Here is a 27,218-nt window from a genome sequence, read left to right on the forward strand (position 1 = left end):
TATGTTCATTAGCTTAAACCATTATTTATCGATATTTTAGAAACATTCTTTATTGAAAAGGGTTTGCTATTGGCTGCGGTCACTGTAATTTAGATCAAGCTTCAACACGGAAAGAATTCAGTGGCGAACTCGGGTGTCCGATCCAAGAAAAGTTCGTGTTTCTTAGACGTCGGCGAAACTCCTCAGTGCACCGGCGGACAACCCAATCGGAGAAAGTTACTTGAAGAAAAACGACAGTCCAGATCAATGGAAGACGACGGCGAGCAAGAGATATGGAGTTGGGGGGCAGGAACCGACGGGCAGCTGGGCACCGGGCGACTCGAGGATGAGACCCTCCCTCAACTCCTCCGGATTGCGTCACTCTCCTCTGGCGCCGTCGTCTCATCCGTGTCCTGCGGCGGCGCTCATGTCATCGCTTTGACTGCTGGTATCGGATTCTCTTCTTTCCCATCCTTTTGTTGGCCTTAATGCAAATTTCTATGAGTTCATTAAGGTTTTCAGTTTGGTGGTAATTCAACTGGGTGCTTATGTTTTGTAAGGAGGAGGGGTGCTTACATGGGGAAGAGGAAATTCAGGGCAGTTGGGGCTAGGGGACATGGTGAGCAGCTTAGAACCTAAGCCAGTGGTGGGGTTGGAAGGCTGCTTCATAACCCATGTCTCCGCGGGATGGAGCCATTCTGGGTTTGTTTCAGGTTGGCTTATTGTTGGTTCCTTCCTTGTGAAAGCTTGGTTTACAACATGTTGTTTTCATTTTTGTGGTTTTCTGTTGTAGATGAGGGAAAGGTTTATAGTTGTGGGGATGGCTCATTTGGGCAGTTAGGGCATGGGGATTTCCAGTCACGTTGCTTCCCTGATGAACTCTTGTTTTTCTCTGATAAACATGTTGATCAGATTGCATGTGGGATGCGCCACTCGCTTGCATTGGTGAAAGGTATTGAAAAGTATGTACCAACATAATCATCATTGTAATGTAATGTTTCAGTGTGAAGATTGGTTTCCTTGAATCTCTGTAACCGCACAAACCCACCCACCGTAAGCTAATATTGTCCTCTTTAGAGCTTTCTCTTCTAGACTTCTCCTCGATGTTATAAAACATGTATGCTAAGGACAGTTTCCACACTCTTACATGGAATGTTTCGTTCTCCTCCCCAACCGATGTGGGATCTTACAATCCACCTCCTTCGGGGTCCAGCGTCCTTTTTGGCACTCATTCTCTTCTTCAATCGATGTGGGACCCCTCAATCCACCCCCTTCGAGGCCTAGTGTCCTTGCTGGCACACTGTCTCATGCCCATCCCCTTTGGGACTCAGCCTCCTTGCACTCGTTCCTTTCGCCAATTGATGTGAAATCCCCCAATGTATCCTCCTTCGGGGTCTAGTGTCCATGATAGATATACAATAGTGACTTTAGGTCAAGTAGAAGTTCCATTGTAATTACTATCTGGGGTTGGGAATCATTTTTGTATGTTTTGCCTCTCCTTTTCATTCATCAGATGAAATTATTAATCCAAGCTGTAGAGGTCGAATCTGTTGGCTTCTTAGGAAACAATGATGAATAGCTTCAACGTTCGTTGATAGCTTTCTAAGTCTTTGATTCAAAATTTGATGACGCAGGTTGTTGTGGTGCTCAAGTTTATGGATTTGGAGCTGGGAAGCGAGGTCAATTGGGCATCTCCAACAAGATTCAATCTGTTAATCTTCCCGTTCTGTCTTCAGAATTGGAAGCTGCTGAAATAGTTGGCATAGCTGCAGCTGGAGATCACAGTGCTGCGTTGTCCAGTAAGTTACATTTACAGAGTCTGTTAAGAACATTCTGCCTAACCCCTGTTAATTTCCCATCTCTTCGTTCTGTATTGGCTATTACTTTAGCTGATGGGCGTCTCTTTACGTGGGGACGAGGATTCGGAACGAATTCGGACGCATTTTCTCCTCAATATCTACCTTCACCATTGTCGTTCAGGAAAGTTGCTCTTGGATGGAACCATGCATTAGTTTTAACTGGTATTGACATTCAGTTCACGTCTTATTTGGATTATGTATATGTGATGATGACCTTCTACTTGTTAAGTGGCAACCATGGCTATCTTGAACAGATGAAGGGGAACTTTATATGCTTGGTGGCAAACATCACGGAACCTTGAGCGATTCTGAAAGGCTCAATGTCACGAATTCTCTGCCCGGTAATCGAATTAACTTGTCTATTTGATTCATTAAGAAACCCATCTTAGAATTGCAAATTAACCTTGCATAACGGTCCAAGTTCACCACTAGCAAATATTGACCTCTTTAGACTTTCCCTTTCAAACTTCTCCCTCAAGACTTTTAAAGGTTTCCACACACTTATAAATCGCTCTCCTCCACTTGTCATCCACAAACTCGGTGATCCTAGAGGAAACGATTCTAATCCTTGGATGAGTTACTTGCTGATTACCACTTGATATGGGATTCTCATTGTATATCAGGTGCTACAGAGGAAGACAATTTCCGAGCAGTCTGTGGAATAAAAATCTTGGACATTGCAGCCGGGGCCGAGCATTCTGCAGTCGTTACAGGCATGATGGTTTTCCAAAGTTGTTGGTTAAAACCATTTAGGTTCGCCCTACTCACATGTCTAAATCTTATTGATGGCAGAGGATGGAGCTGTAAAGACATGGGGTTGGGGGGAGCATGGTCAGCTGGGTTTGGGAGACACATGTGACCACACCAACCCACAAACAGTTACTCTGCGCCGCAAACTTGAGAGTGCTGCTTTCGACGTCAAAGTTTATTCTGGCAGCGGCTTTACTGTTGCCATTACAACGCCCCATGCGGCTGCAAAGCTCACCAATTGAAACTGCCTGTCATTGTATGATTTTAACTGCTAATGGAATATTACATTTCACCATCACAGGCTGAAATAAAACATCAACGATTATATTGAGCTAACTGATTCCGGGGAAGTAATTGTTATCTATTTTACCTATATTTTTACATCAGCGAGAAATGCAAATACGTGGGGGAGACAGGAAGAAACCTAAACTGGATGTCGGAAGTAGAAAGAAATACATGTATAATTCGTACGAAAACGCTACAAAAGAAGGGGTAGTTGAGGCACCCGGCTCTTCGGGCTAGGCAAGAAAAAGAATATAAACAGCCTGGTGTGCTACGTGACGATCAGTAGATTATTCTCGTATCCATCGCTGCGAACAATTGGGCGTAACGGATCAATCTTCCACTGGCCATCAACAATGAATTTTATCTGAATATCATGGAAAACTGTAAGATTATGGTTCAAAAGCATGAATTATGTGAATAGAACCTCCAAAGAACAACCAACCTCGTATTTTCCAGGATACAGCTTCAGGAACAAAGAGAAAACGCCTGTACTGGACCTTTCCATCTTCCTCTGCAGAATGAGAATAAGCTGTTGTTAAATATGAGTAAGACTACAAGAGATGAATGAATAAAACCTCATAAAACTGTAGAGTTATTCAGTAATGCGATTTGCAGATGAACATCCTTAACAACACTTCATACTACTGTTCCTACTATCGAACTTGTGTAGCATCTAACTATTAGAAAATGCAGGCTGTTGACGTAATGATACCTACAGTGTAATTGTAACAGCCTAAGCCTAAGCCCACTAATAGCAGATATTGTTCTCTTTGGGTTTTCCCTCTCGGGGCTCCCCTCAAGGTTTTTAAAACATGTCTGCTGGGGAGAGATTTCCACGTCCTTATAAAGAATTTTTGCTCTCCTCCCCAATCAATAGGCAGGCAAGCAAGCAGTACATTCTATAGGAAATAGACAGAAACCAATCCATGTCCTCCCCAAGTATTTCAACCATCAAAGCAAGCAAAGTAATCAAATAGGAAGAATTTTTTTACCTGGGTTGACCAACCATCAAATGATCCTACTAAGAGAACCTCTGCTGCAGAATTAGGCCAGACCACGCAGGCAGTGCGAAGAAATTGCAAAGCTCTGCGGGCACAATTGATCCTCTTTTGTTTCTCTTCTACCACCTTTTGTGCATCACTGTAAAGACAGAAAGTCATTGATACTCTATAGATAGAACAAATCACTACGCAAAGCACAAGTTTCCCATACATAATTGTCAGTGCCATCTTCCCTTCGACCACGGCTATCTTTGCCCGTATAGACCGTAGCTTGTCCTTGGCATTTAGGATCTCATTTTCTTGAAACTCAAAAGCATCCGAAAGCTCCAGCAAATCATCAGAAGATTTACTTTGACCCTAATGATCATGATAGCACCATAAACATGCAGGTTCAATATTTTAACGTATTTAACATTATTGCCCAACAATCAAAGAGATATTCATCGTTTTTATCAACACTATTAGACTAGTTAGCATCTTTTACTTTATTCAGATCCTTCTCCAGTTCCATGATAGGAAATGAAATAAATCAATTTCATCCATTTCAATCAAAGACATGCAGATCGTCACAGTTCATTTGACAACAAAATCAAGTTGCAGACTAAACCTTCTCAGACGCAAATGAATTAGATCTCAATGAGCCGATTACGGATGAGAGCTCCAACTGCAAGTTCTGAATGTGACGTTGTATTTGATTGTGACTCATTTCTTCCTCGCCAGAGTTAGAATTGGTAGGATCCCCTCTAGATCCTAATGTTTCATATCTCAGGACATCCAATACTTCCCTGCTCCTTCCCTCGCTCAAAGCCATTTCTGAACCTGTACATATAAAAAGTCGGTCAATGTGAACTCTTATATCCCAAAGCAACCCTTGAATAAATGAAAAACCTTTAAAATCTCCGTCTGGAAGGTCTGTCTTGAATGTGCTCCAAGTTCCCTGCACCTCAGAACTAACCGAGCCTCCTTGACCATTAATTTGTACAGGAGAAGAATTCTTACTAAGATAACTCCCCAAATTGTTCCACTTGCCTTCTTTGGCACTCAGTGGCGTGCTGATAGGGATTTCTTGTAGGTCAGCAACTGTCTTTTACCATGCAAGAAGCAACACAAGTTTCATCCTTTTACAATTCTTACAAGAGAATTATACATGTAACGATTTCAAAGTTGAAAAATGAAAAATAAATCATAGCACAAGCACGGCTAATTATGACAACCCAATGGGAAAGACATCCTGCATCAAATTCAAAGGTATATCTTTTACCTTGGTTAGTCTAACGATAATTATCTTCGAGACAGAAGAAATTACTTGAACGAGTACTTACTAATATGAGAGAAATTATATCTACAGGAATTATGGAAATGAAAACTGTTCTAATCAATCTCTAATTACACTTTAAACACGGACAACAACCTAGCCCAGATTGGAAAACTCAGTTTATTGAATTACCGGAGCATCCTTACCTCCTTTACTGTTGTTTCAGGATGCAAACAATTTTTACCAGTCCCGAACGTCACATTTCTTTCTCTTTCCAATCGATTCAGCATACCCTCAATCCCAGACTCGTGCTCAACAACAGTTTCTCTGTGAAAATGAAAGCATGTAGACTAATCACCATTGCAAATATTGTTGATAGCAGCCAAAACATGACACAACGAGGAAAGCTCGATTAATGTTCTGCAGTTAAAATGATTATTAAGGTACCCAAATTTGAAGTTATTTTGCTTCATTTTCTCAAACATGAAGAAAACATCTAAAATTTTCTCCATGAGACAATGACATTAAGGTTGATGGCTCGTTGGCAACCATGTTAAATGAACCTGTTAGTAAAGTTTGTGTCGTTCACATCCTGACACAACATCTTGTTGTCGTAAAAATTCAGGGTTCCTTTCATTGGCATGCTGTAACACACCCTGAAGATTGCTAGGAACAAATTTCAAGCCAATGGCCTTTTCACGCACGTTATTCGGAAATAGTTATTTTTATAAGTAGTGATTTCAAATGAAGCAGAAATAAACTAAGATGTCATAATGGAATCCTCACTGTGATCGGCTGGTGAAGGAAGATGATGTCGAAGAAGAAGCAATGGGAGAAACATCTGTAGCAAATCTTTGTCTTTCATCACTCTTGAAACTATTGAATTCACCAAAACTATCCCAATGAGTGGCCAAGATAGATTCCCGATCCTCGAGATAGAGCTGTTCAATACCCCCATCTTCTTCGTCGTTCAAATTCCATCCGAGACAAAGCCAACCACCTTTCTTGACTATAGCATCCACTAAATCCTCCCTGCCGGCCTCAATCAAGTCTTTCTTGCTCGGAAACGCTTCTGGGTTTCTTGAACTTTCCATAAACTCCAATATCTCTGCCTCCAATGCAAAATTCCCTTCCCTATCCAAATCTTTGCACCTCCTTACAAACCCAGAACAACCATAAAACATACCCTTTGAAGACAAGAGCGAACACCTCCTCTCTGTCGCAGCCATCCCGCCGCATCTCGAAACGAAGACAATGGAGGGAAAAACGCCAGGGCTCAAACATCCAAACGGTGTGGGGAAGAAATAAGAAGTGGGTAATACGTTGGTGAAAAGGAGCATGGCTCAGGCATTTCGTCGAACACCTGGAGCGCAAGGAGAAGAGAAAAAGTAGGCGACAGAACAAAGAAGGGCTCGACACAGTTCTCGAAGCAACCGAACAAAACCAGTGGGAAATGCAAACCACATTAATTAAACGCAGCAATGAGATAACCTTACGTTGAAGGGGCAATCTCGGGCGCGGGGAAGGTAATTGGTGGAGGCTTCATTTATATGTTACATCGAATTGGGGGTTGGTAAAAGACGGAGAAGAAACAAGAACCGCGGTGGTGGTTCACTGGTTCACGAGAAAGTTGTTCGATAAATCAAGCAGCAGCCTTGTGGCTGTGACCTTCACCGGTGAGTGAGATTCCAGCGGTTTAAAAGGTTATAAAGATCATTAAAAATAATATAAAAATATGCTAAAGTTAATAAAAATATGCCTAAATTATCTTAAAAAAATATATATTCCAACATTAAATTTTTAAAATAACATTAACATCATTTACTTTTAAAAAAAGAAAATCAAAAATCATAAACTAGACGGGTGGAATGAAAGTCCCACATCTGCTAACTTAGGAAATGATCGTGGGTTTATAATCAATAAATACTATCTTCATTAGTGTGAGGCGTTTTAGGGAAACTCAAAGCAGAACCATGAGAGCTTATGATCAAAGTGGATAATATCATACCACTGTGGAGAGTCGTGTTCGTCTAACGTGATATCAGAGTCAAACCCTAAACTTTGTTCGATTAAGGGGAGGTGTTGAATGAAAGTCCAACATCGGTGGGCTAATTTAGGGAATGATCATGGGTATGCTCAAAGTAGATAATATCATACCATTATAGAGAGTCGTGTTTATCTAACATGGTATCAGAGTCATGCCTTAAACCTTGTTCGATGAAAGGTGTTGGATGATGGCGGGTTTTTTAAATATTTTTTAATAGACTCGTAACTTTGTCACCAAATCGATCAACTTTGTTGGTATTGTAAAAATAAATTAAAATGATACAAACATAAAATTAGATTATGAAAAGCAATAAAGTCATTCTATTTTTTCTCTCGCTCTCGTTGTCTAGCTATCTCCATCCATCGATTGTGCTTAGTTTATACATGCTCTCACTACGACTCTAATTACTATGACTATCTATCTATCGTCTCATTGAACCATTCAATTATTCGTAATATTAACGGTTTAATAATTACAATATTATATAAATATTTAAATCTCAACATAGGATGAGGACAAATAATTATAATAATAATAAATAAAGGCTGAGATATACCTTAAATCAATTAACATATGGCAAAAGATCAAATAAACATTTTTTACCTTAATTAGAATATATATATATATATAGATATAAACTTTCGAAAGTTCCAATCTAAAAAAACAAAAGATTTACGAAATATAAAATATTTTAATTTTTCTTAGAATTAAAAAAATAAAATAAAATAAATTGTTCGACTCGTCGACGGGGAAGATGCAAACAAAAAAATATATATTTATTTACTTTTATATATATATATTATTTTAAAACATATAATGGTTTTAAATATAGTATTTAAAAAAAAAATTGATTGTTCTAATTTCAAATTTGAGAGAGATAAAAATAGGTATACCAAATATATATTTTGTTTCTTCTGTAATAAAAAAAAATGGTTAATAATTATTAAGATGTTTTTGTTTTGATTCCCTAATCAATTAAATAAAATATAAATAAATTTATAAAATAAAGCACATAGCTATCCTAATTGACCAATTTGTGCTGTTGGGAACAAATATCTGTTAGGTGTATTATGAAATAACAAATTTAGTTTCATTATTAAAAGTTTAAATTTTATCTTATATTTTTGGAATTAATTTTAAATTTTAAAATTATAGGAATTAAACTATAAATTTTTTTTCACGTTTTTATTAATTGTATATTAAATTATACATTTTAAAATATTTTAAATTTGGCAACTTTCGTATATTATGAAATAAGGAAACTTACAAAAATAAATTATTTATAATACGACGAATTATAAACTACAAATTTTTATCCCCTAATTGTTATTCTATATTCTAAACACATATGATACACGATACTCGGTCCAGTCGATTTTGATGAACAACTAATTCAAAAATATATTAAATTAAAAAAAACGTAATAATAATTAATTTTGTTAAATATTATATGTTGGTAGAGAAGAACAAGTTTGATATTAATAAGATGGAGACGCTAATTGATTAAATTATGGTGATTTTTAATTATTTCTCTAAAAATAAAAATATTTTAAAATATATTTGTATATTTTTTTAAAGAAAAAAATCCGGGATTTGATTGTATATCCACGTGGTAGGGGAGGGGCTTGTTTGATACGTGGTTGGGTTCTCTTCTCTCTAACGTACACCGCAATCTCTCTTTTCTTTGTATTTCTCCATTTGTTTGTATTATTATATTATCTTTTTTTTTTTTTTTCTATTTTCCTATTTTATTTTTATAGTTAAAAATTACCAACAATAATCCATGCTTCAATTCACAAAAGGATAATTAGTAATTTAGTATATATATATATATATATATATATATATGCGAGTATTTGTAGCATCATATTCTCGTTCATGTTATATCTTTATCGTTATAAATATTTATTTAATATTAATAGACTCTACATCGTTTAAAAATAAATACTGATGTGACACTCGAACAAAGTAGAACTACATGAATTAACGAGAGTGATCATGAAAATATGATAAGTAAAAAAGTTACTACTTAACTTATTATACGGTAATTCAATCTTATCAACTTTAAAATTCGGTGTTGAAAAACTCATTGATGGAGTCGAGCTACTAAAGGAGGTAGACCTTCGGTGTCACTGAAGACTTTAAGGGAAAACGACTCCTGCTTCACTAATTGGAAGAAAAAGAACGATCCATTGTGGTTCCTTGGTGTGGGTAAAAGCAAGTACAATTGTAAGCTAATGAGACGCGAGTCTCTCCTAGGACAAATTCCTCCTTTTGCTCTTCAGCGTAAAGGGTATTGGCCGCCGTTTCCAGCTGTTGTTCTCCTCACAAGGACAGGTTCTTACGCGTTACTCACCTGTTCGCTACTGGAAACACCACTTTCCGTTTGACTTGCCTGCGTTAAGTATACCGCCCACGCTCATCCTGGGCAGGATCGAACACTGCATGTGTCTTGAAAATTTGTGTTGACCAAGTGATATCACCGTTAGATGCAACCTTCTATATAAATTAAGCCACACCCAAGAAAGAAGAGCAAACGAGAGAGGGGGAAGAAATGGAGGTTGAAGGGCATAGCAAGGCTGCAAGCTCTCCCACCAAGTTACGTTGCTTGACCGACGATGACAGTCCCAAACTATCCATTTCAGCACAGCGGAGCTCTGGAAGAAAGCCGGGCGGATGGAAGAGCATGCCCTACATCCTTGGTAGCTACAATTGCTTGGGTTTCTTTATGGGGCTGGAGGGTTCTCTCTTAACGTTCTGCTTATTTTACAGGAAATGAAACGTTTGAACGGCTGGCTTCAATGGGATTGATAGCCAACTTCATGGTGTATTTGATCAAAGTGTATCACATGGATCAAGTTTCCGCCACCACTTTGATCAACGTATGGACCGGCGTTACCAATTTCTTGCCGCTTCTCGGCGCCTTTCTCTCCGATGCGTATGTCGGTCGCTACTGGACCATCGCCGTTGCATCCGTTTTCTCTCTTTTCGTAATCCTCTCTCTTTATTTTGAAATGGGATTTCAAATTTTGGTGTTTTATATGAGATAATACTTGAATTGTGTTATTCCTGGCCATAACAGGGGATGGCGTCGATGACTTTGACGGCGTGGTTGCCGGCGCTACATCCGCCGGCGTGCGGTGGAGGGAAATGCGAGGGGCCAACGCCGTTCCAAATGGGATTCTTAATAATGAGTCTTTGTGTGGTATCAATCGGCAGCGGCGGAATCCGGCCGTGTAGTATTCCGTTCGGCGTCGATCAATTTGACCCGACGACGGACGCAGGGAGGAAAGGAATAGCCAGTTTTTATAATTGGTATTACGCCACGTTCAACGTGGTTTTGGTGGTTACTTTGACGATCGTGGTGTATATTCAAGACTCTGTTAGCTGGGTTTTGGGGTATGGCATCCCCACGGCGCTTATGTTCTGTTCCATCGTTCTGTTCTTCATGGGTACTCATGTTTATGTGTTTATTAAGCCTGAGGGAAGCGTGTTTACCGGCTTGGTTCAAGTCGCCGTCGCCGCCTATAGGAAGCGGAAGGTTGAGCTTCCTTCTCTTGAAACGAACCACCGGACAGCTTTCTATGACCCTCCATTGGAGCCTGGCTCTGTTGTCCTCTCAAAGCTTCCTCTCACCGACCAATTCAGGTCACCTCTGTTCTCTGTCTCTGTTTCTCTCTGTTTCTATACCCTGTTCTGATTTGTACGAGGTTTTACAGATTCTTGAACAAGGCCGCCGTTGTTATGGAGAAGGAGCTAAACCCAGATGGAAAAAGAACAAACAAATGGAATCTAAGCACAATCCAACAAGTTGAGGAATTCAAATGCTTGATCAGAGTTGCTCCGATTTGGGTTACCGGAATTCTCAGCCTGACTCCAATGCTTCAACAGGCGACTTTCTCGATCTCCCAAGCTCTGCTAATGGACCGCCGCATCGGACCCAATTTCCATATCCCACCGGCGTCAATCATCGTCATTTCCTTCCTCACCATCACTCTCTTCGTCCCCATCTACGACCGATTCCTCGTCCCCTTCCTTCGCAAATTCACCCACCACCAAAACGGCATTACCCAGCTCCAACGAATGGCCGTCGGCATACTCTTCGCCGTTCTCTCCATGGTCATCGCCGGCTTAATCGAGATGGCTCGAAGAAATCAAGCCAATGCCGGCGGCGGTTCCATGTCGGTATTCTGGCTGACACCACAATTCTTCCTTATGGGTCTCTGCGAGGCATTTAATATAATTGGGCAAATCGAGTTTTTCAATAAGGAATTTCCAGAGCATATGAGGACGATGGGTAATGCTCTGTCGTCCTGTTCGATTGCGTTGTCGAGCTATGTTAGCACTGCTCTGGTTTTATTTGTGCATGGAACCACCGGCGGCGATGGGCGGACCGATTGGTTGGCGGATGATCTGAACAAAGGTAGATTGGATTACTTCTACTACATCGTTGCAGCGACGGCGTTCTTTAACTTCTTCCTTTTTCTTTACTGTGCTAAGAATTACCGTTACAAGGGTAAAGAATCCAACTCCGAACTTGATTTTGAGCTTGCGAGCTCTGATAAAAAGCTGGAGGTGTGACTCTTTAAACTAAGAAAATTGTGTGATTTGTAGCTTAGTAGAGCGGAATTAATAATGGACAACTATTTAGTATAGTTCAATTTAGAGATTACTCGACACTGAGATCTGATTACAACGACTTTAGGATGAAGCTTCCCATTTCCCTATGATCGGCTTTAGGCCTTTTTTTTGAATACTAGTTGTTCATGTTGGTGATATCTTTCGAAGCACTTTAAATGTGTCGAGTAATTTTCTTTATGGTTCGAAGTACTTGGAACACAACTATAAACATTATTAGACAATAATAATATTTATAAAAAGGTGTCCCGACTTCCATTCTATAAATTTTTGACTTATTAATCAAAATAGAGTATAATTCATAATTATATTTATATATATATATGTATTAATAGTTTTCTTGAAATTAGAAAAAAATCCAATTGTGAGTTCCAATCAAAGAAGGGTTCATTGGATCTGAAAATTTGTATTAAATAATAATAATAAATAAATAAATATATATGAGTGTTAAATTCAACCACTGTATTGGTGGGAAGGTCGGCAACAGGTAGAGAAGAATCAAACAAAAGTAAATAAATAAATGTTATTTTATTATTATAAAAAATATTTTAAAAAGTTTGGATAATATCTTAAAAAATAATTTAAAATAATTTCTTATTAATTTTAGATAAAAACTTATTTTCTCTTAAATTTTAAGTTTTTATTAATATATTTAATTTTTTAAAAATTATTTGTTCAGCTACGTCGAGATTAGCGGTTCCCGCTCACCTTTACTTCCTTCACTCCCTCTCATTTTCATTCTCAGTTGCCGATGGATACTGAGAATGAGAACCCCGGCTCCAATGGCGGTTTCAGAAAGGCTTCTTCATCCCAGAACCAGCCTCGAAGAAAGCCTGGTGGATGGAAGACCATGCCTTACATCTTAGGTCTCTCTCTCGCTCTCTCTGTTCCGTTTTGTTGATTTTGAATCAAGTTTGTGCGACTAGTTTAATCAACGCTTGGTCGATTGCAAGTAAATGTACTCCTCTGGTTGGAGCTTTCATTTCCGATGCCATTGCACTTGGATCCGTAGTTTTTCTTTTGGTATTTATTCTTACTTTACTATTAAGTTCGTCATTGAAATGATTGTATAGGAGTTTCAAGTTGTTGAATCTGTAAATTGTTGAATGGAATATGCGCTGTGCCTAAACCCTACACCTTAGAAGGGAAATTACGTTGTTTTTGGCGGACCCCTAGTTGATATATTTGACTTTGGCTGTGATGTTGCTGGTTAGATGAATATTGGGAATTGATAATTGAATTGAGTTCTCCTCGTGTTGAGGATTATTGAAAGGAGTAGTTGCACATTGGCTAACTAAGAGGAAGAATATTGGTTTATAGGTAAGGAACACTATTTTTATTGGTACGATGCCATTGGAGAAACTAAAAGTAAAGTTACTAGAGATTATGCTCAAAGTGGATAATATCATAGGTTCGTGATTTCTAACATGGTATTAGACTTATGCTCTTAACTTAGTCATGTCAATAGAATCCTTATATATCGAACAAAAAAATTGTGAGCCTTGAAGATTTAGTCAAAAGTGACTGAAGTGTCGAACAAAGGGTGTATTCCAAAGGAAGGAGTCAAGTCTCGATTAAGGGGAGGTTGTTTGAAGGCTCTACGGGCCTTAGAGGAGGGTCTATGGTGTACTTTGTTTGAGGGGAGGATTGTTGAGAATTATTGAAAGGAGTAGTCTCACATTGGCTAATTAAGAGGAAGATCATGAGGTTATAAGTAGAGAACATTATCTCCATTGGTATGAGCCTTTTTGGGGAAATCATAAGCGAAGCTATGAGAGCTTATCTTCATAATAGACAATATCATGCCATTGTGGAGGTTCGTTAACAAGATCATGCCATTGTGGAGGTTCGTTAACAAGATCATGCCATTGTGGAGGTTCGTAATTTCTAACGTTTGGCATTTATGGCTGAGTCCTCTTTGTATTAGTGAGTAATTGTTCTACTCAATTGCATGTTCATAGTTAAGCCACAAACCCATTTGCCTCGTCACATTCTTTTGATTTAAGATTTTGAATTCAATGTTGATTTATAGGGAATGGCGGGATTGACATTGACGGCATGGATAGCACAGTTGCATCCATCGGAATGCGACTCGCCGCTTCAGGCAACGAGCCAATGCAAAGGTCCGACGAGTCGCAACTAGGCTTTCTAATAATGAGTCTTTGCTTTTTAGCCATTGGCTCAGGCGGGATTAGACCATGTAGTGTTCCTTTTGGCGTGGACCAATTTGATACCACAACGGAGAAAGGAAGAAAAGGGTTGGGCAGCTTCTACAATTGGTACTACGCCACCTTTTCCATCATTTTGGTCTTCACTGCAACTGTGGTTGTGTACGTCCAAGACTCTGTCAGCTGGGTGTTGGGCTATGCCATTCCCACTGCTCATGTTTGGTGTCATCGTACTCTTCTTTTTGGGCACTCGTGTTTATGTCTATATGAAGCCCGAGGGAAGTGTTTTTACTTGGCTTGCTCAAGTTGTTGGAACATATAAGAAACGGAAGCTTAAGCTCCCTTCTCATGGAGCCATTGACAACGCAACCTTCTATGATCCTCAGTTAGACTCTGGAACTGTTGTCATCCCAAAGCTCCCTCACTGCCCAATGCAGGTCAGAAATTTAGTACCTTCTCATATTTATTGATCTTTATAAATGAGATAACGGCCAAAGCACACAATATATGTAGCAGTGGACTTGGACTCTTATAAATGATATAAGAGCCAGACACTGGACGGTGTGCCAGCGAAGACGTTGGGTCCCTAAGGGGGTAGATTGCATCATTAGAAATGGGTTCTTATAAAAGTGTGGAAACCTTTTTCTAACAGACGTGTTTTAATACCGTGAGGTTAACGGCGATACATAACAAGCAAAAGCGGACAATATCCGCTAACGGTAGGTTTGAACCATTTGGCGCATCGAAATCGACAAATGCCGGTCTTCTGGCTAGCGCCTCAGCACATACTGATGGGGCTGTGTGAGGCCTTTAGCGTTATAGGGCAGATGGAGTTTTTCAACAATGAGTTTCCAGAGCATTTGAGAACAATGGCCAATGCCCTTCTCGCAATCTCCTTCACCATTGCTAGCTATGTGAGCACTTCGATTATCATAATTATTCACAAAACAAGCGGCGGCCATAGAAAGGCCGATTGGCTCACAAACGATCTGAATGCTGGCAAAGTTGATTATTACTACTGCATTGTTGCTGGAATTGCTTTTTTCAACTTTGTTCTTGTTTGTGTATTGTGCTCGCCTAATCAGTACAAGGTGTTGGATGATGAAAGTCTCCATCTGCTAATTTAGGGAATGATTAAGTTTATAAGTGAGTTATCCATTGCTACGAGGCATTCTGGGGAAGCTCAAAGCAAAGCCATGAGTTATGTTCAAAGTGGACAATATCATACATTCCATTGCTATGAGGCCTTTTGGGGAAGCCCAAAGCAAAGCCATGAGAGCTTATGCTCAAAGTGGACAATATCATACTATTGTGGAGAGTCGTCTAACACAAGAAATTTGATGTTTGAATTGACAACTTAATATTATTTATTATTATTGTTATCATCGTCTTTGTTGATGAGAATATGGGTCGGCTAGGGGATGGTGGCGGTAGGCTAGAGGGGAAAGACTCAATTTAAAACTACGTAGAAAAAGTGATCTGAGTTACTAAATTCAAGTGATCTTATACTATGAAAATATTTGCTAAAATCATTTCTACTAATCAGCAGCTATATATTTATAATCACTTATATAATCAAATAAATTATAAAGAAAATAGAGAACATATAGATTATAATAATATTATGAATGGTAACATAAAACTAAATATTATAAAATATTTACTGATGGTAAAAAGTGAAAGTCAAATATGATACAGAATATTAAATAAAGCGGCTAAATATCCTCGGCTATTACGTGAAAATGAAAATTATAAAACCAATTTAACTAATTTAGAACTAAAATTAATTTTATTAGAATATATTTACTAAAATTGGATTAAGATAATCCACCGATTTTAACCCTTTATTCCTAAATTGAACGCCTCCTTCGCCCAATCACATCATCCTCTTTTTCCCCTCGCAGAAACCTTTCAAAACCCTCGCTCTACTGCTACCCTCTCACCACCTAGCTTGGTGGTGCTCCGACGGCTATCCTTTTTATCACCGACTTCGCCGGATTTAACAACCACCACTTCGCCGGTAACAATGGCGTCTCCCGTTCCTTCCGATGTTTCCGATGGACCCGTCCTCAGTGTCATCAACAAGCGTCTCCGCGCCCTTCGCAAGAAGCATAATCGCATTCTTCAGATGGAGGAGGCTATTGCTCAAGGAAAACCCATCAACAAAGAGCAAGAGGAAGTCCTTCGTTCTAAACCTACTGTGTCTGCCCTAATCGATGAGCTTGAAAAGCTTCGCCCACCGCTTGCGTCGGCTGTCTCTGAGGAAATCAACTTGGCTGTTCAACGCCAGCAGGCGAGTGTCTCCCCTCAACCCGTTTCAACCGATGATTCACCTTCGGAGGTTGTGGATGACAAGACCAGTGTCGAGAAAGACCAGGACGAGCACGCTGTTGTCGAAGATCTTCTAAACCTCCTCTACTTTGGCTCTTTGTTTGACGTCAAGTCTCAAAGCGATTTCACTTCGACGATGCTTACGAGAACGCACGAGAGGGGTTGCTGCCTCACCTACGATTATGTCACTGACGATGCTACCGATCTTCTGGCCGAGAGGGATCTGGATTTGATATCGACGATGAGCGGGCTACTGATCTCACGTCCCGTAGATTCGAATTTGCCGCATAAGACTGCGTTGGAGCGTTGCATCGAGCACGCTAATCTTTGGCTCACGAAGGCAGACAAGTCTATTGGGCCCAACACGGATGTTACTTGTATTGTTATTTTTTTTCTTTCTAATCTCTACTCGATATCTTTTTTGCTGGTTTTGTTCGGTTAGTTTCGTTCTTTCAATTTGGGTGTGGTGTTAACTTGTAATACAATTTTGTAGATGCGAACTTGAGAGAGAGGCTGCACAAGATAATGGCGTCGGATTACTTCACTACCACGCCTGAGATAAAAGGTCCTGTTGAAGTAGCTGCTGTTGCTGCAGGAAACTATGCCAATTTCCAGGTTCCGGTAGCTGTCCATGAAGAAGATTCTGTTGCAAAGTTTCAACAAACGGTATTATTACTTTCTCATACCGCATGATGTTACTTATCTGCCACATAATCTCCTTAAAATGAATTTATCATGTAAAATTGTCATGTATTTTGTTCTATCTATCGTGCATTGTCTTTCCTTAGCTTAATGCCTTTCACCAAACTCTCTTTAAAATTGTAGTTAGAGTAGTGGAATGAAAGTTCTATTAAAAAGGTGAGGATAGTCCTTTCCTATGTGTGTTTGATCAAGATAAGAAACTTTCCTATTGATTTGTGGAGCTTGAAAACCATTAAATATTTTTGTAACTACAGGGGGAGGTTCTTGGAAAAAAAAAAAAAAAAAAAGAACCCTTGAAGCTTGTCTTGATGTCGATGGAAGTATGTCAGAAGTTCTAAGAAAATTGCACTTCCTTCATCCTAATTGAAGCCACCTTACCTTCCTCCTCGCACTCTTCTAGCGTTGTTTAGATTTGTCCTTTTTTCCCAATGCCTTATGTCATTTAGGCCGATTAGCAGATGGTCATGGTATCTTTTTTTGAAAGGCAGCTAAAGTTTACAAGCTTGAAGACAGTAATTGTTTTATTTGATGCGAAGGTCTAAGATTAGCGATCAATCTAACTTCTTGCTTGTGCCTGCCTTAAAGACGAATAGCTGTCTTATTAAGGGTGACTTATCCACGAATTTGTAGAAAGTGCTTGTGTTTTCTCCCTTCTCGTGTACTCCCATTCCTTCTTGTTTAGACATGGGCCCATTTAACCCTGTCTTGTCCAAAACCTTAGAAGTTTTCATTTCCATGCCCACTGTCTATCATTAGTTGAAGAAAACAGAACCACCATCAACTATGGGAGGATGAGCTATTGGTAGTTTTAAACTAAGGAATTTCTCTCTTTGTAGTACGACAAAAGTGGGGTAAGGACTAAAACTTCTGACCTTGAAGAAAGGAGTCGTGCCTTAATGATAGAGCTATGCAAATGTAAGTAAACCTTCGACATGGTGGAGATTTGAGCCATGTTCATGAATTTGGAGAAACTACATAGAGGAGAAAGCTTTATGGAGAATATATCTAGGGTAAATACCCTTTCTCATTTTGGAAGACATCTCAGTCATACAATATGAACTTGAAGGAAATTACGAAGAATGTTGTTCAAATTACCACAAAATAAAGTCAAGTTCGGTTAAAATTGAACTCAGGTTGCAATCAATCTCACATTAGGAAGAATCAAGTCTCATTTACGCAACAAGCCCTTTTTAAGCCCTTCTCATTTACGCACAGCCCTTTTTAAGCCCTCTTTATTTATTTTTAGGTTACATCTGCATAGTGGCTAATTAGGGTCATAAAATATGAAGGTTACAAACTTTTGAAATAGGTTACATCTACATAGTGGCTAATTAGGGTCATAAAATATGAAAGTTACAAACTTTTGAAATGTCCCAAGTCAAGGGTTTCATTTTGAGGTTATATAAAGCCATGTATGTTATCTTTGTGAAAGGGTAATAATAGCATTTGTGCTTTCTTTGGCCAATGACTAAGTTTCTTTGCAATTCTATGCCGTTTAGATTGTGCATGCTTAGAATCATTCAAGCTTGACATAATCAATCTTGCTTGTGGAGTGTTTTGTAAGTCTATGTAATTTAGATTGCGTTTTTAGAACCATTCAAGCTTGACATGATCAATCTTGCTTGTGGAGTGTTTTGTAATTTTATGTAATTTAGATTGCATGTTTAGAACCATTCAAGCTTGACATGATCAATCTTACTTGTGGAGTGATTCGAATCTATAACAAGGTAAAAACACTTGTTTGAGATTTGAATCACTCCACAAACAAGATCGATTGTGTCAAGCTTGAATGATTCTAAATATGCAATCTAAACTGTAGACTTGCAAAGAAACTTAGCCTTTTAAAGAAAGCACAAATGCTAATTTTACTACATTTTTTAATTCCCCTCTACAAAAATAACATACATTGACTTTATATAGGAAATGAGACTTTATATAGGAAATGAAACCCTTGACCTTCCAGACGTATTCCAAGAGTTTGTACAATAAGTAGTCACTATGTAAACGTAACCTACACATAAATAATTGAAGCCATTGTTGCATAAATGAGACTTGATTCTTCTTAATGTGAAATTGATTGATTGTAACTTGAGTTAAACTTTAATAGAAATTGTCTTTATTTTGTGGTAATTTGAACAACATTCTTCACAACTTCGTTTGAGTATGATTGAGATGTCTTGGTTCATATCAGATGCATAGTTAACACTTGATAGCATAATTGATGTGCCACACATTAGTTATATAAATTGTATATGAACTCAACCTTTTCTAAGCATGTATCGAACACTTGTCATGCATAATTAATGGACACAAATAGTAATAAAGGAAAAAATAGTGAACTTTTGAGAATAAAATACATCAATCCCATTTTTTTTAGGTGTGTAAATGCATAAGTTTATTGATTAAAAAAATTTCCATGTTAAAATTTTTTTAGAAAATTTTCATTGCATGTCTGTGCCCTATATTTTCTAGAAAATGATACTGAATTTGTGTCTATATCCATGCTGTCTGTTTCACATATGTGCATTTTTGTAAGCTCTAAATATAGAGAGGAGTATAAATCTTTTTATTATAAACTTTTACCTAATCGATGAGAAAGCTTTCTCAAGACATCAGACGTCTAAATATAGAGGGAAGTGCTCCGAGAATCATATTCTCTTTTTGTTGTTTTTCTTAGCCCACTTAATTATTTTAGCTTGTTGCTTTTTTGCAGAGTGGTCATCCATGTTCATAAATGATTGAAACTTTTCCTAAGAAAATTGTACATAAATGTTTTGACATTTCGTTACCTTTTGTTAATAGCAATGCATGTAGGATACCTTCTGCATTTAATTCATTAAAAAAAAAATATTCTTTCTGTAAAGGGAAAAGAGCGAAGTTAATAAATATTGGCCTTTTATTTTCTGAGATTTGAGTTCATTTTTTTTATCCCTAGTTTGGACGGTGAAAATATCATGCTTTGCTTCTTAGAAATGTTGGGAATTTGGCTACCGATGGTCAAAGGCTGGGATGTAGGTTTTGGTTTACGTTTTCTTTTCAAAGGTGTCAGAGACCATTTAATCTTGTAGTGAACAAACATTTTATGGTTCTTTGAAGCTTATATCTATATTTTATGTTGTTGTTGACCTTGAAAAGAAAGGTGTCACAATATTAGTGGTTAAGTTTGCTGCTTTATTGTAGAATCAGAACGACCAATTGACTGGACATCGCAATCTAAAGGATGACAGTTGCTTGAAATTATTATTTGAAGTTAATCTTTTACTACCTTACTGAAATTGTTTCTATTGGAAATTTTAGTAGTAATATTGTATAACTCTTTAATCTGTAGGACGTTGACGTGGGAGAATTGCAAGGAGATGATATCAGTGATGATCAACCTGGTTCTGCTGACGAGTTGCCCAGGGTATGCCCCAATTTTGTTAATCTTTCTGCAGTACTTCACTCTAGTTTTTCTCTTATTTTTTATACTTTCTGAGTGTGCCTTTATTTGAACTTGGAAACTTCTGCTTTGCAGGATATGCCGGAGGCCGGAAATTCTTCTGAACTCCTCATATCACAGCAAGAAGTGAGATCAGAAGAAGAATTTGAGCTGAAACATGGGGATGGAGATGCAAAAGAACAGCAATATGTTCCTCGAAGGTCCTATATGAATCAAAGAGGTGGCCGTGGAGTTGGTGGCCGAAGAGGAGGATACCCTAATGGTCGTGGAGGTCGAGGTGATGGAAGGGGAGGAGGTTCCTACCAGAATGGACGCCCTCGATACTATGACCAGTCAGGAAATTATTACCAGAGGAACTACTATAATGGTCGAGGAAGAGGTGGTGGGAGGGGTGGTGGCGGCCACTCATACAACAGCCATGGTTCAGCCCAAGGTGCTCCCAACTCTGCAAGTATTGGCGTGGCCTCGTGATTATTCTATGAATGTCCTTGGGGGGTGTTTCTCCGAAGTGGATCGGTGGTTCGAATGTCTGTTGCTTTTCATTATTCCCTCTCCCCTATTTGGACATCGGTGTTCGTTGAATTCACCAATCCAACATCTTGCTTTTTGTAGTTCTAGTTTTGATGGGTCCAATGGAAGCTGTATAAAAAGGCAGGTATCGCCAAACCACCATTTGATCCTAAGTTATTTTGTGGACGTGAGTTGATGATGATGCTTAGATATTTTAAGGTATGATATGGTTATCTCGTTTTAGTTATCGAGTTTGCGTAGTTCTTAACCACATCGTTTTAGAACAGTTCAAGGTCTGATATTGTAGATAATTCTCTTCTTCGTCTTCTGCCTTGAAGAATTCTGAGTACAATAAATTTCGTGTTCAGAACAATAAAAGTGTAGCACAGTGAGAAACTCAGGAAAAAGGCGGCGCATATATGCAAAGCAAAGCATATTCATTTCCATTTCAAAAGATGGCATCCTGCTGGGCCTCACATTTTAAAGCTTCAATCAACTGTGTATTGATACCAAGTTTCGTGGGATTGGAATGGTAACCGATGTTTTATCGATTAAGTTAACCTAAGCTTAAAGTGATACTTGAGTTAAAAGTAATTTTGCACCACATTGGTGTTATTATTATTTTTTTTTTATGCTTATATTCTTTCCCGGACAATAGAAACTTATCACTTATCTCATACAAAATATACTTTTTGATATATGAAATTTAAATTAATATCTATTTTCTTTACAAAATGAAAAACACATTTTCTTTTTGTTACTACTTTTTTCTAGAGTTTTTACCCTATAAACCCAAATAGTTTTTAAATAGTTAAAATTCAAATGTATTTACATGAGAAGTGAAAACATCATCACATAATAATTATCCAACGAAAAATAAAATTAATATATTTTATTAAATCACCTCGTACAATTAAAAAATAATTAAAGAGTTGAATGAACATTACAATCCAAACTTTAGCGTTGAAAGTATCTCTTTTAAAAATCTAAAAATCGAGTAAATCTCAATTACAAGCTTTAAAACCCAAAATTTTATTTTGGTCTACTATTTTTCTAAGAAAATAGAATAAAATAATAAGACGAATAAAGGCAAAATGTTTAGGGTTATTTTTTTTATGTATACATATATATATATATAAAAGAATATAATAATAATAATAATATCATGATTTGACATCATATTATAATTTTTTTAATACAATAAAAATATAGTTCATGCATTTATAATTTATTCTAAAAAAAAAAAAAACTTGATTTATATTTAATTAATTAGTATTTTGCCGCAATGTCAAAAGTTGATCAATTTATGTCTGGACACTGCATTTTTGATAAAGTAGTTCATACCAAAAGATACCAAACGAGCAGACAATAACTTTTAAAAAAATATTTTAATTCGTATAATTACTTTAAATTTGTCAACTTAACTGACGTTGGTCCCTAATTAACTTAGTTAATACCCACTTAAGAGTTTAAAGAACGGTGATAATTTCATTTTCTGTCGACAACACAAAAATTAAGAAAAAATATAAAATTACTGCACAGATGGAATCATATTCCCTAAAGCTTGAGTTTCCCCTTTTACTGTTTTCTTCTCCTATATATGAAGCTGCTCAAACCTGTAATAAACACAAACAGGGTTTCTCTCAGAGAAGAGGCTCAAACTGACCTGAGTTTAAGAACTTCCAGCTTCAATTTCAAAAAATGGGAGCAAGCTTTACAGCCCCACGTTCAAGATCTTCCAGTACATCATTAAAAGGAAAGGCTCCCACCATTGTCGAGTGCCACAACAAAGCTGAGTGGACAGCTCATTACGAAGCCACGAAGGAAACAAACAAGCTTGTAAATTTCATATGAACTTTCCATTCCAACATATAAATAATGCATGCTTCGGATTTGTCGTTGACAAGCAGCTGTTTTTTGCTTTGTGATTTGTTTGTGCTGCTGGTTTGTTGTAGATGGTGATTGATTTCACTGCTGCATGGTGTGCACCTTGTCGACACATGGAGCCGACTATCAAGGAGTTTGCTGCAAGGTTCAAGGATGTTGAGTTCATTAAAATCGACGTCGATAAGTTGACGGTATGGTCGAGCTTTCAATCTTGTCTTGTCTTTGTGTTTGATATTGGTTGAGTGGGTATGTTGAAACATGAATGTGCTGAAAAAATGGATGACAACGCAGGATGTCGCTAAGGAATATGGCGTAGAGGCAATGCCAACATTCATACTGCTTAAGAACGGGAAAGTAGTTGATAAAGTGGTCGGAGCCAGGAGGGAGGACCTGCAAAAGAAGATTGAGAAATATAGTAAATATTGATGATGTTCATGAAGCATCTAAATAAGGAAGGAAAAAACAGTAATAAAGAAGCAGGATTATCTAGTTTGCTAGAACAAACAAAGCATGTGATGTTTATTCTATTATGACAGCCCTTATGATTTATGTTCAGAAAGATTTCTTCCTTTTTCTTCTATAAACTCAAACAAATACATAAAAGAAATGACAGGTAGCTCAGCCAGCAGAGTGAACATGGTTTTGATTGGTTCGATTGATTGCAATCAAACCAATCAGAGGATGGTAATGGTTTATAATATGCTAGAAAGGATGACAAAAAGGACACTGCATAAATTATTCAACACCAGATGATGCACAGTATACACGAAATTCCAAGCTAATAAAATACAAATAATCTTACACAGACTTCCATGTAAAATATGTATGATCACATGATGCAACATTATTATAATCAAGTCAAAATTAACTTTTGGCTACAAGGGCAGTGGATGAAGAATGCTAGATTTTAATCCCTAAATCATATTTCCAGGAATTAATCAAGCAGTTCTCCAAGATTCTAATATGCACAATGTTTCTTTCTGGAGTGTAGGACGAGTATTTACATGTTTTTGAGCTTGTATTGTCGATCCCCTGCGTAGAAGGTTCGTTGTTGTGACCGCTCCTGGACTCGGCTTCTTAATCAGAACCACCCAAAGCCCTTCTTAGATCGGATTTCTGATCAAAAGTAAGCTTTGATGGGAAAACTATATCAAACTTGATTCTAAGGTTCCCCTTCTTGTTTGGTTCTTTAGAGATGGGCATTCCTTCATTCTGGATCACTACCTCGTACCCCGGTTTTACAATATCAGTAACGGTCGTGAGATTTCTTCCATCCAAAGTTGTAAAGTTCAATGTCTTTCCGGTTAGTGCTTCTAGTAGAGATAGTTTCTGATTCACTACCAAATCATTACCGTCCCTTTCAAACACAGGATGCGGTTTCTCATCGATGATAAATATAAGATCAGCAGGGGCGACCCCAGGCTCTTGATTGCCTTTCTCAGGGAAAGTGATTTTTGTCCCCTTCTTCCAACCAGGCTTGATATCGATTTTTAACACTTCATCAACAGTTTTCGGCTTCCTGCAAAACAAGTTACTTGAATGTCAAGCCTAAATCGAGGAGAAAGACGAGACGAAAACTATGCAAGAACAATGAAGATATGAAAAGAGAGAATGAAATAGGGTGTCACACAAACCCAATGTATTAGACGAATCATCACACAATGAAGTTAAGTGTTTGCTTGATTGCAATTATGCCAAAAAGGAAGAGTAAGCTTATGTTCATTTAATTCGATTCAATGATGTTCTTCTCCAATTTTCATCAAGAAAAAGCATGTTAATTATTCATAATCAACAGAAAATATCGTTATAGATGCGTCCTGTGGCCATTGAAGAAAGAAGAAGCACCAAGTTCCCTTTCTGATCATAAAGTTTATGTCAGAGCATGATATTCATATGATCATCTGTCTTTCTGAAAAGCACGCAGAATCATCCAATTAGCTACACAAGTATGTCTTTACTTTAGGCAGACAAGAATTTGACATATCATGCTATGCTATATAATATTCAAAGTTGCAAACCACTGGCTCATATTAGTTTATCCTATCGTCTTTACATCAATGGTAAGAGTATAATAGAAGGGATCGTTCGCCATTTAAAGAGGTATCAATATCCTGATAATCCTAGGCAGGCAGCTAGAAAAAAAGAATAATATCTTCGCAATATTCTCCTTCATTTCCGTCCATTAAGCCTTGCATCATCAAAGATACCATTAGATACAATCGAAACAAATTAGATTTATTAGCATTCAACATCTTTGTTTCAATTAAAATCAAAAGAAGTAAAAGAAGAGCCAGAAACCACGAGCAGGAAAATTTGACATACCCAAATTCATCAGGGACAATGCGAGAAATCTTCATCTTCCTCCTAGAACCTTTGTAAAGCTCTTCCAAGCTACACATTAACTTGCTCTCAATTGGCGATGCTTTCTTATTCGTTTGCTTCCCAGCTTCCGCCTTACCATTCCTAAACACACTCTCTCCCCTAAACCCTCGGCTCTTAGCACTCCCAGCCCCGCCGAACAACTCGGCGAAAATGTCATCTGCATCTCGAGGGACATAGGAAAAAGAAGGATTGGAATTAGCCGGAGGAACAAAATCAGTAGATTTGAGAGCCTCCTCGCCGTAAAGATCGTAGATCTGACGCTTCTTAGCGTCGCTCAAAACATCATAAGCTTCAGAGATCTGCTTGAACTTAGACTCCGCCTCTTTCTTGTTCAAAGGATTCTTATCAGGATGCCATTTCATAGCCAACCTCTTGTAGGACCTCTTCAGATCCTCTTCATTCGCATTTCTGTTCACCTTCAACACATTGTAGTAATCCACCCCCATCACACAGCTACCTCTCCTCGATCCCTCAAAATCCTTCCAAATCCTTCAAAATGTGGATCCAAATTCCCAGAGCTCGAACAAACTTCTTCTAGCTGATGACTTCAATTCCGGGAACTAAAAAGCAAAAGTGGAAGAATTGTGGCTGATTTCTCCAATCTCGCTTTTTAATAATATATATATTTAAAGTCAAATGTCTTTTCTTCCTGCTAACGTCACATCTCGGTGACAGAAACTTGCGTGAATGACAATCCTGAATGGACGACGACGATTCTCCTTATCCACGTGAGGGTCACCCCTCTCCCCTCTCCTTTTGAATTGTCGGGCACCCAATTTATTATTTATTATCATTTTTTTTTTAAATATTATCTTTTTTTTGTTTTTATTTAAAAAAAACCCTTCTATTATTGGATGGGTAGGTTTTTCTTATTAATTTAATTTAACTAAATCATCAATTATTAGTTGGTTCTCATCAATATATATATATATATATATATTTATTTATTTATTTAGAGTAAATAAAATAATAGTAAATAATACAATAGTTGAATATAAATATTTTTTATAATTAAATACTCATAAATTCATCAAATAATGCAAAAATGCTCCCTTTAAAATCAAATAAAATATTAATGATGATTTTGTCGGCACAATTTACTATATTTGTCTAATAAAGCCAAAAATATATTATATACACAGAAAAAGAAATAATTATTCAAAATAAACTCAACAAATTAACAAAAAAATAATAATTAAAAAAAAAAGATTTAGAAAGGGTTCCAAAAAAATATCGAACGTGCGGTCAAGTAGTGATTGGGAGAATAAGTGGTGGGTGTAGGAAAGAGAGAGGAGAGGGACAGTTTTGTACTTTCACATATATTTAATAATATAAATTATAAAAATAAATTATGCATTTAATTTGGAATTGGAATATTAGTCGGCAGTCGCCGCCGTGGGAACCGCTGCGGAATAAGCCAAACACGTCATTTTTCACCATTCAACCAGCTGGCCCCTTTTAATTAATTAAAATATATTAAATTACCATTTTTAATTCTCCGGAAAATCTTTTAAAAAATATCTTCTTTTTTCCCCCCCAAGGAAAATAGACTTATTTATCTTTAATTTCTTTTATTATATATGGCTTTTAATGAGAATCTAGAAATTAAAGAGAAATATTTGCTTTTAATGAAAAGTATTTTTTATTTAATTTCTAGATTCACATTAAAAGGAATAAAATCTTATTAAAGATTATATTTTTTAAAAAATAAAATTTTCAACGTTTTATTTATGTAATTATGAATATGTAAAAAAAAAAAAAAGTCAAAAGGTAAATAGAACTCTCTTGGTAAAAGCATTTGGAATAATCTTTTTAAAAAATCATTAAAATCGCATATACTATTTTCTATTTTACTTTTATCAACGTAATTCAATTAGTTTAAGTATATACTCGAATTATTATAATAAGAAAAAATTTGTTTTTTTTTTTAATAAAAATCATTTTAAAAAAAAACTTTACTTGTAAGAAAAAAAAAAAAAAAAAAA

General features: G+C 37.3%; 6 protein-coding genes and 1 pseudogene across 10 annotated transcripts; 5 read left to right on the forward strand and 2 right to left on the reverse strand.

Moving 5' to 3' along the window:
- The first annotated feature begins 16 nt into the window (after positions 1-16).
- LOC111449348 (ultraviolet-B receptor UVR8) lies at positions 17-2,924 on the forward strand. Of its 2 annotated transcripts, XM_023089202.1 has the most exons (8): positions 17-427; positions 540-692; positions 773-931; positions 1,614-1,778; positions 1,869-2,000; positions 2,093-2,179; positions 2,462-2,551; positions 2,631-2,924. In XM_023089202.1, the coding sequence occupies exons 1-8, from the start codon at positions 247-249 to the stop codon at positions 2,828-2,830; spliced, it is 1,167 nt and encodes a 388-aa protein (XP_022944970.1). In that variant the 5' UTR covers positions 17-246; the 3' UTR covers positions 2,831-2,924. The 2 variants fall into 2 exon arrangements, with proteins under 2 accessions (XP_022944970.1, XP_022944971.1); XM_023089203.1 differs by lacking the exon at positions 773-931.
- Positions 2,892-6,810, reverse strand: LOC111449347 (protein PTST homolog 2, chloroplastic-like). Of its 3 annotated transcripts, XM_023089200.1 has the most exons (10): positions 6,626-6,810; positions 5,916-6,492; positions 5,693-5,785; positions 5,336-5,456; positions 4,763-4,958; positions 4,482-4,693; positions 4,086-4,231; positions 3,866-4,013; positions 3,316-3,384; positions 2,892-3,237 (listed from the first exon to the last, which is right to left on the reverse strand). In XM_023089200.1, the coding sequence occupies exons 2-10, from the start codon at positions 6,467-6,469 to the stop codon at positions 3,142-3,144; spliced, it is 1,635 nt and encodes a 544-aa protein (XP_022944968.1). In that variant the 5' UTR covers positions 6,470-6,492; positions 6,626-6,810; the 3' UTR covers positions 2,892-3,141. The 3 variants fall into 3 exon arrangements, with proteins under 3 accessions (XP_022944968.1, XP_022944966.1, XP_022944969.1); XM_023089198.1 differs by having other exon boundaries at positions 5,916-6,810; XM_023089201.1 differs by lacking the exon at positions 5,693-5,785 and having other exon boundaries at positions 5,916-6,810.
- Positions 6,811-9,730: 2,920 nt separating this feature from the next.
- Positions 9,731-11,867, forward strand: LOC111449345 (protein NRT1/ PTR FAMILY 2.13-like). The gene is made up of 4 exons (XM_023089196.1): positions 9,731-9,878; positions 9,949-10,166; positions 10,259-10,824; positions 10,896-11,867. Exons 1-4 carry the CDS (start codon positions 9,731-9,733, stop codon positions 11,755-11,757), a joined length of 1,794 nt encoding a protein of 597 aa, XP_022944964.1. The 3' UTR covers positions 11,758-11,867.
- Positions 11,868-12,506: 639 nt separating this feature from the next.
- LOC111449913 lies at positions 12,507-15,120 on the forward strand (annotated as a pseudogene).
- Positions 15,121-15,837: 717 nt separating this feature from the next.
- On the forward strand, positions 15,838-21,232 carry LOC111449804. The gene is made up of 4 exons (XM_023089850.1): positions 15,838-16,690; positions 16,807-16,979; positions 20,344-20,418; positions 20,530-21,232. Exons 1-4 carry the CDS (start codon positions 16,009-16,011, stop codon positions 20,923-20,925), a joined length of 1,326 nt encoding a protein of 441 aa, XP_022945618.1. The 5' UTR covers positions 15,838-16,008; the 3' UTR covers positions 20,926-21,232.
- Positions 21,233-22,517: 1,285 nt separating this feature from the next.
- Positions 22,518-25,834, reverse strand: LOC111449687 (dnaJ homolog subfamily B member 1-like). 2 transcript variants are annotated; one of them, XR_002711701.1, is made up of 3 exons: positions 25,174-25,834; positions 23,856-24,370; positions 22,518-23,241 (listed from the first exon to the last, which is right to left on the reverse strand). XR_002711701.1 is itself a non-coding variant. In XM_023089688.1 (2 exons), exons 1-2 carry the CDS (start codon positions 25,677-25,679, stop codon positions 23,929-23,931), a joined length of 948 nt encoding a protein of 315 aa, XP_022945456.1. In that variant the 5' UTR covers positions 25,680-25,834; the 3' UTR covers positions 23,564-23,928. The 2 variants fall into 2 exon arrangements, 1 of the variants encoding a protein (XP_022945456.1); XM_023089688.1 differs by lacking the exon at positions 22,518-23,241 and having other exon boundaries at positions 23,564-24,370.
- Positions 22,592-23,422, forward strand: LOC111449688 (thioredoxin H4-like). The gene is made up of 3 exons (XM_023089689.1): positions 22,592-22,803; positions 22,920-23,042; positions 23,143-23,422. Exons 1-3 carry the CDS (start codon positions 22,666-22,668, stop codon positions 23,275-23,277), a joined length of 396 nt encoding a protein of 131 aa, XP_022945457.1. The 5' UTR covers positions 22,592-22,665; the 3' UTR covers positions 23,278-23,422.
- Positions 25,835-27,218: the final 1,384 nt, after the last annotated feature.

Source organism: Cucurbita moschata, unplaced genomic scaffold (assembly GCF_002738365.1).
Source record: "Cucurbita moschata cultivar Rifu unplaced genomic scaffold, Cmos_1.0 Cmo_Scf00011, whole genome shotgun sequence".
Classification (NCBI taxonomy): Eukaryota; Viridiplantae; Streptophyta; class Magnoliopsida; order Cucurbitales; family Cucurbitaceae; genus Cucurbita; species Cucurbita moschata.

Excerpts from the sequence above, each read along its gene's own strand:
- LOC111449804 (XM_023089850.1), top strand. The coding sequence starts at position 16,009 with ATGGCGTCTCCCGTTCCTTCCGATGTTTCCGATGGACCCGTCCTCAGT. Across the intron at positions 16,691-16,806 it reads GCCCAACACGGATGTTACTT|ATGCGAACTTGAGAGAGAGG; the intron begins GTATTGTTATTT and ends ACAATTTTGTAG. Across the intron at positions 16,980-20,343 it reads TTGCAAAGTTTCAACAAACG|GACGTTGACGTGGGAGAATT; the intron begins GTATTATTACTT and ends TTTAATCTGTAG.
- LOC111449687 (XM_023089688.1), bottom strand. The coding sequence starts at position 25,679 with ATGGGGGTGGATTACTACAATGTGTTGAAGGTGAACAGAAATGCGAAT. Across the intron at positions 24,371-25,173 it reads ATTGTCCCTGATGAATTTGG|GAAGCCGAAAACTGTTGATG; the intron begins GTATGTCAAATT and ends CTTGTTTTGCAG.
- LOC111449345 (XM_023089196.1), top strand. The coding sequence starts at position 9,731 with ATGGAGGTTGAAGGGCATAGCAAGGCTGCAAGCTCTCCCACCAAGTTA. Across the intron at positions 9,879-9,948 it reads GAGCATGCCCTACATCCTTG|GAAATGAAACGTTTGAACGG; the intron begins GTAGCTACAATT and ends CTTATTTTACAG. Across the intron at positions 10,167-10,258 it reads CATCCGTTTTCTCTCTTTTC|GGGATGGCGTCGATGACTTT; the intron begins GTAATCCTCTCT and ends TGGCCATAACAG.
- LOC111449688 (XM_023089689.1), top strand. The coding sequence starts at position 22,666 with ATGGGAGCAAGCTTTACAGCCCCACGTTCAAGATCTTCCAGTACATCA. Across the intron at positions 22,804-22,919 it reads CGAAGGAAACAAACAAGCTT|ATGGTGATTGATTTCACTGC; the intron begins GTAAATTTCATA and ends GGTTTGTTGTAG. Across the intron at positions 23,043-23,142 it reads TCGACGTCGATAAGTTGACG|GATGTCGCTAAGGAATATGG; the intron begins GTATGGTCGAGC and ends ATGACAACGCAG.
- LOC111449348 (XM_023089202.1), top strand. The coding sequence starts at position 247 with ATGGAAGACGACGGCGAGCAAGAGATATGGAGTTGGGGGGCAGGAACC. Across the intron at positions 2,180-2,461 it reads TGTCACGAATTCTCTGCCCG|GTGCTACAGAGGAAGACAAT; the intron begins GTAATCGAATTA and ends ATTGTATATCAG. Across the intron at positions 2,552-2,630 it reads GCATTCTGCAGTCGTTACAG|AGGATGGAGCTGTAAAGACA; the intron begins GCATGATGGTTT and ends TATTGATGGCAG.
- LOC111449347 (XM_023089200.1), bottom strand. The coding sequence starts at position 6,469 with ATGCTCCTTTTCACCAACGTATTACCCACTTCTTATTTCTTCCCCACA. Across the intron at positions 4,014-4,085 it reads AAGATGGCACTGACAATTAT|TGATGCACAAAAGGTGGTAG; the intron begins GTATGGGAAACT and ends CTGTCTTTACAG. Across the intron at positions 3,385-3,865 it reads TTGATGGTTGGTCAACCCAG|AGGAAGATGGAAAGGTCCAG; the intron begins GTAAAAAAATTC and ends CTCATTCTGCAG.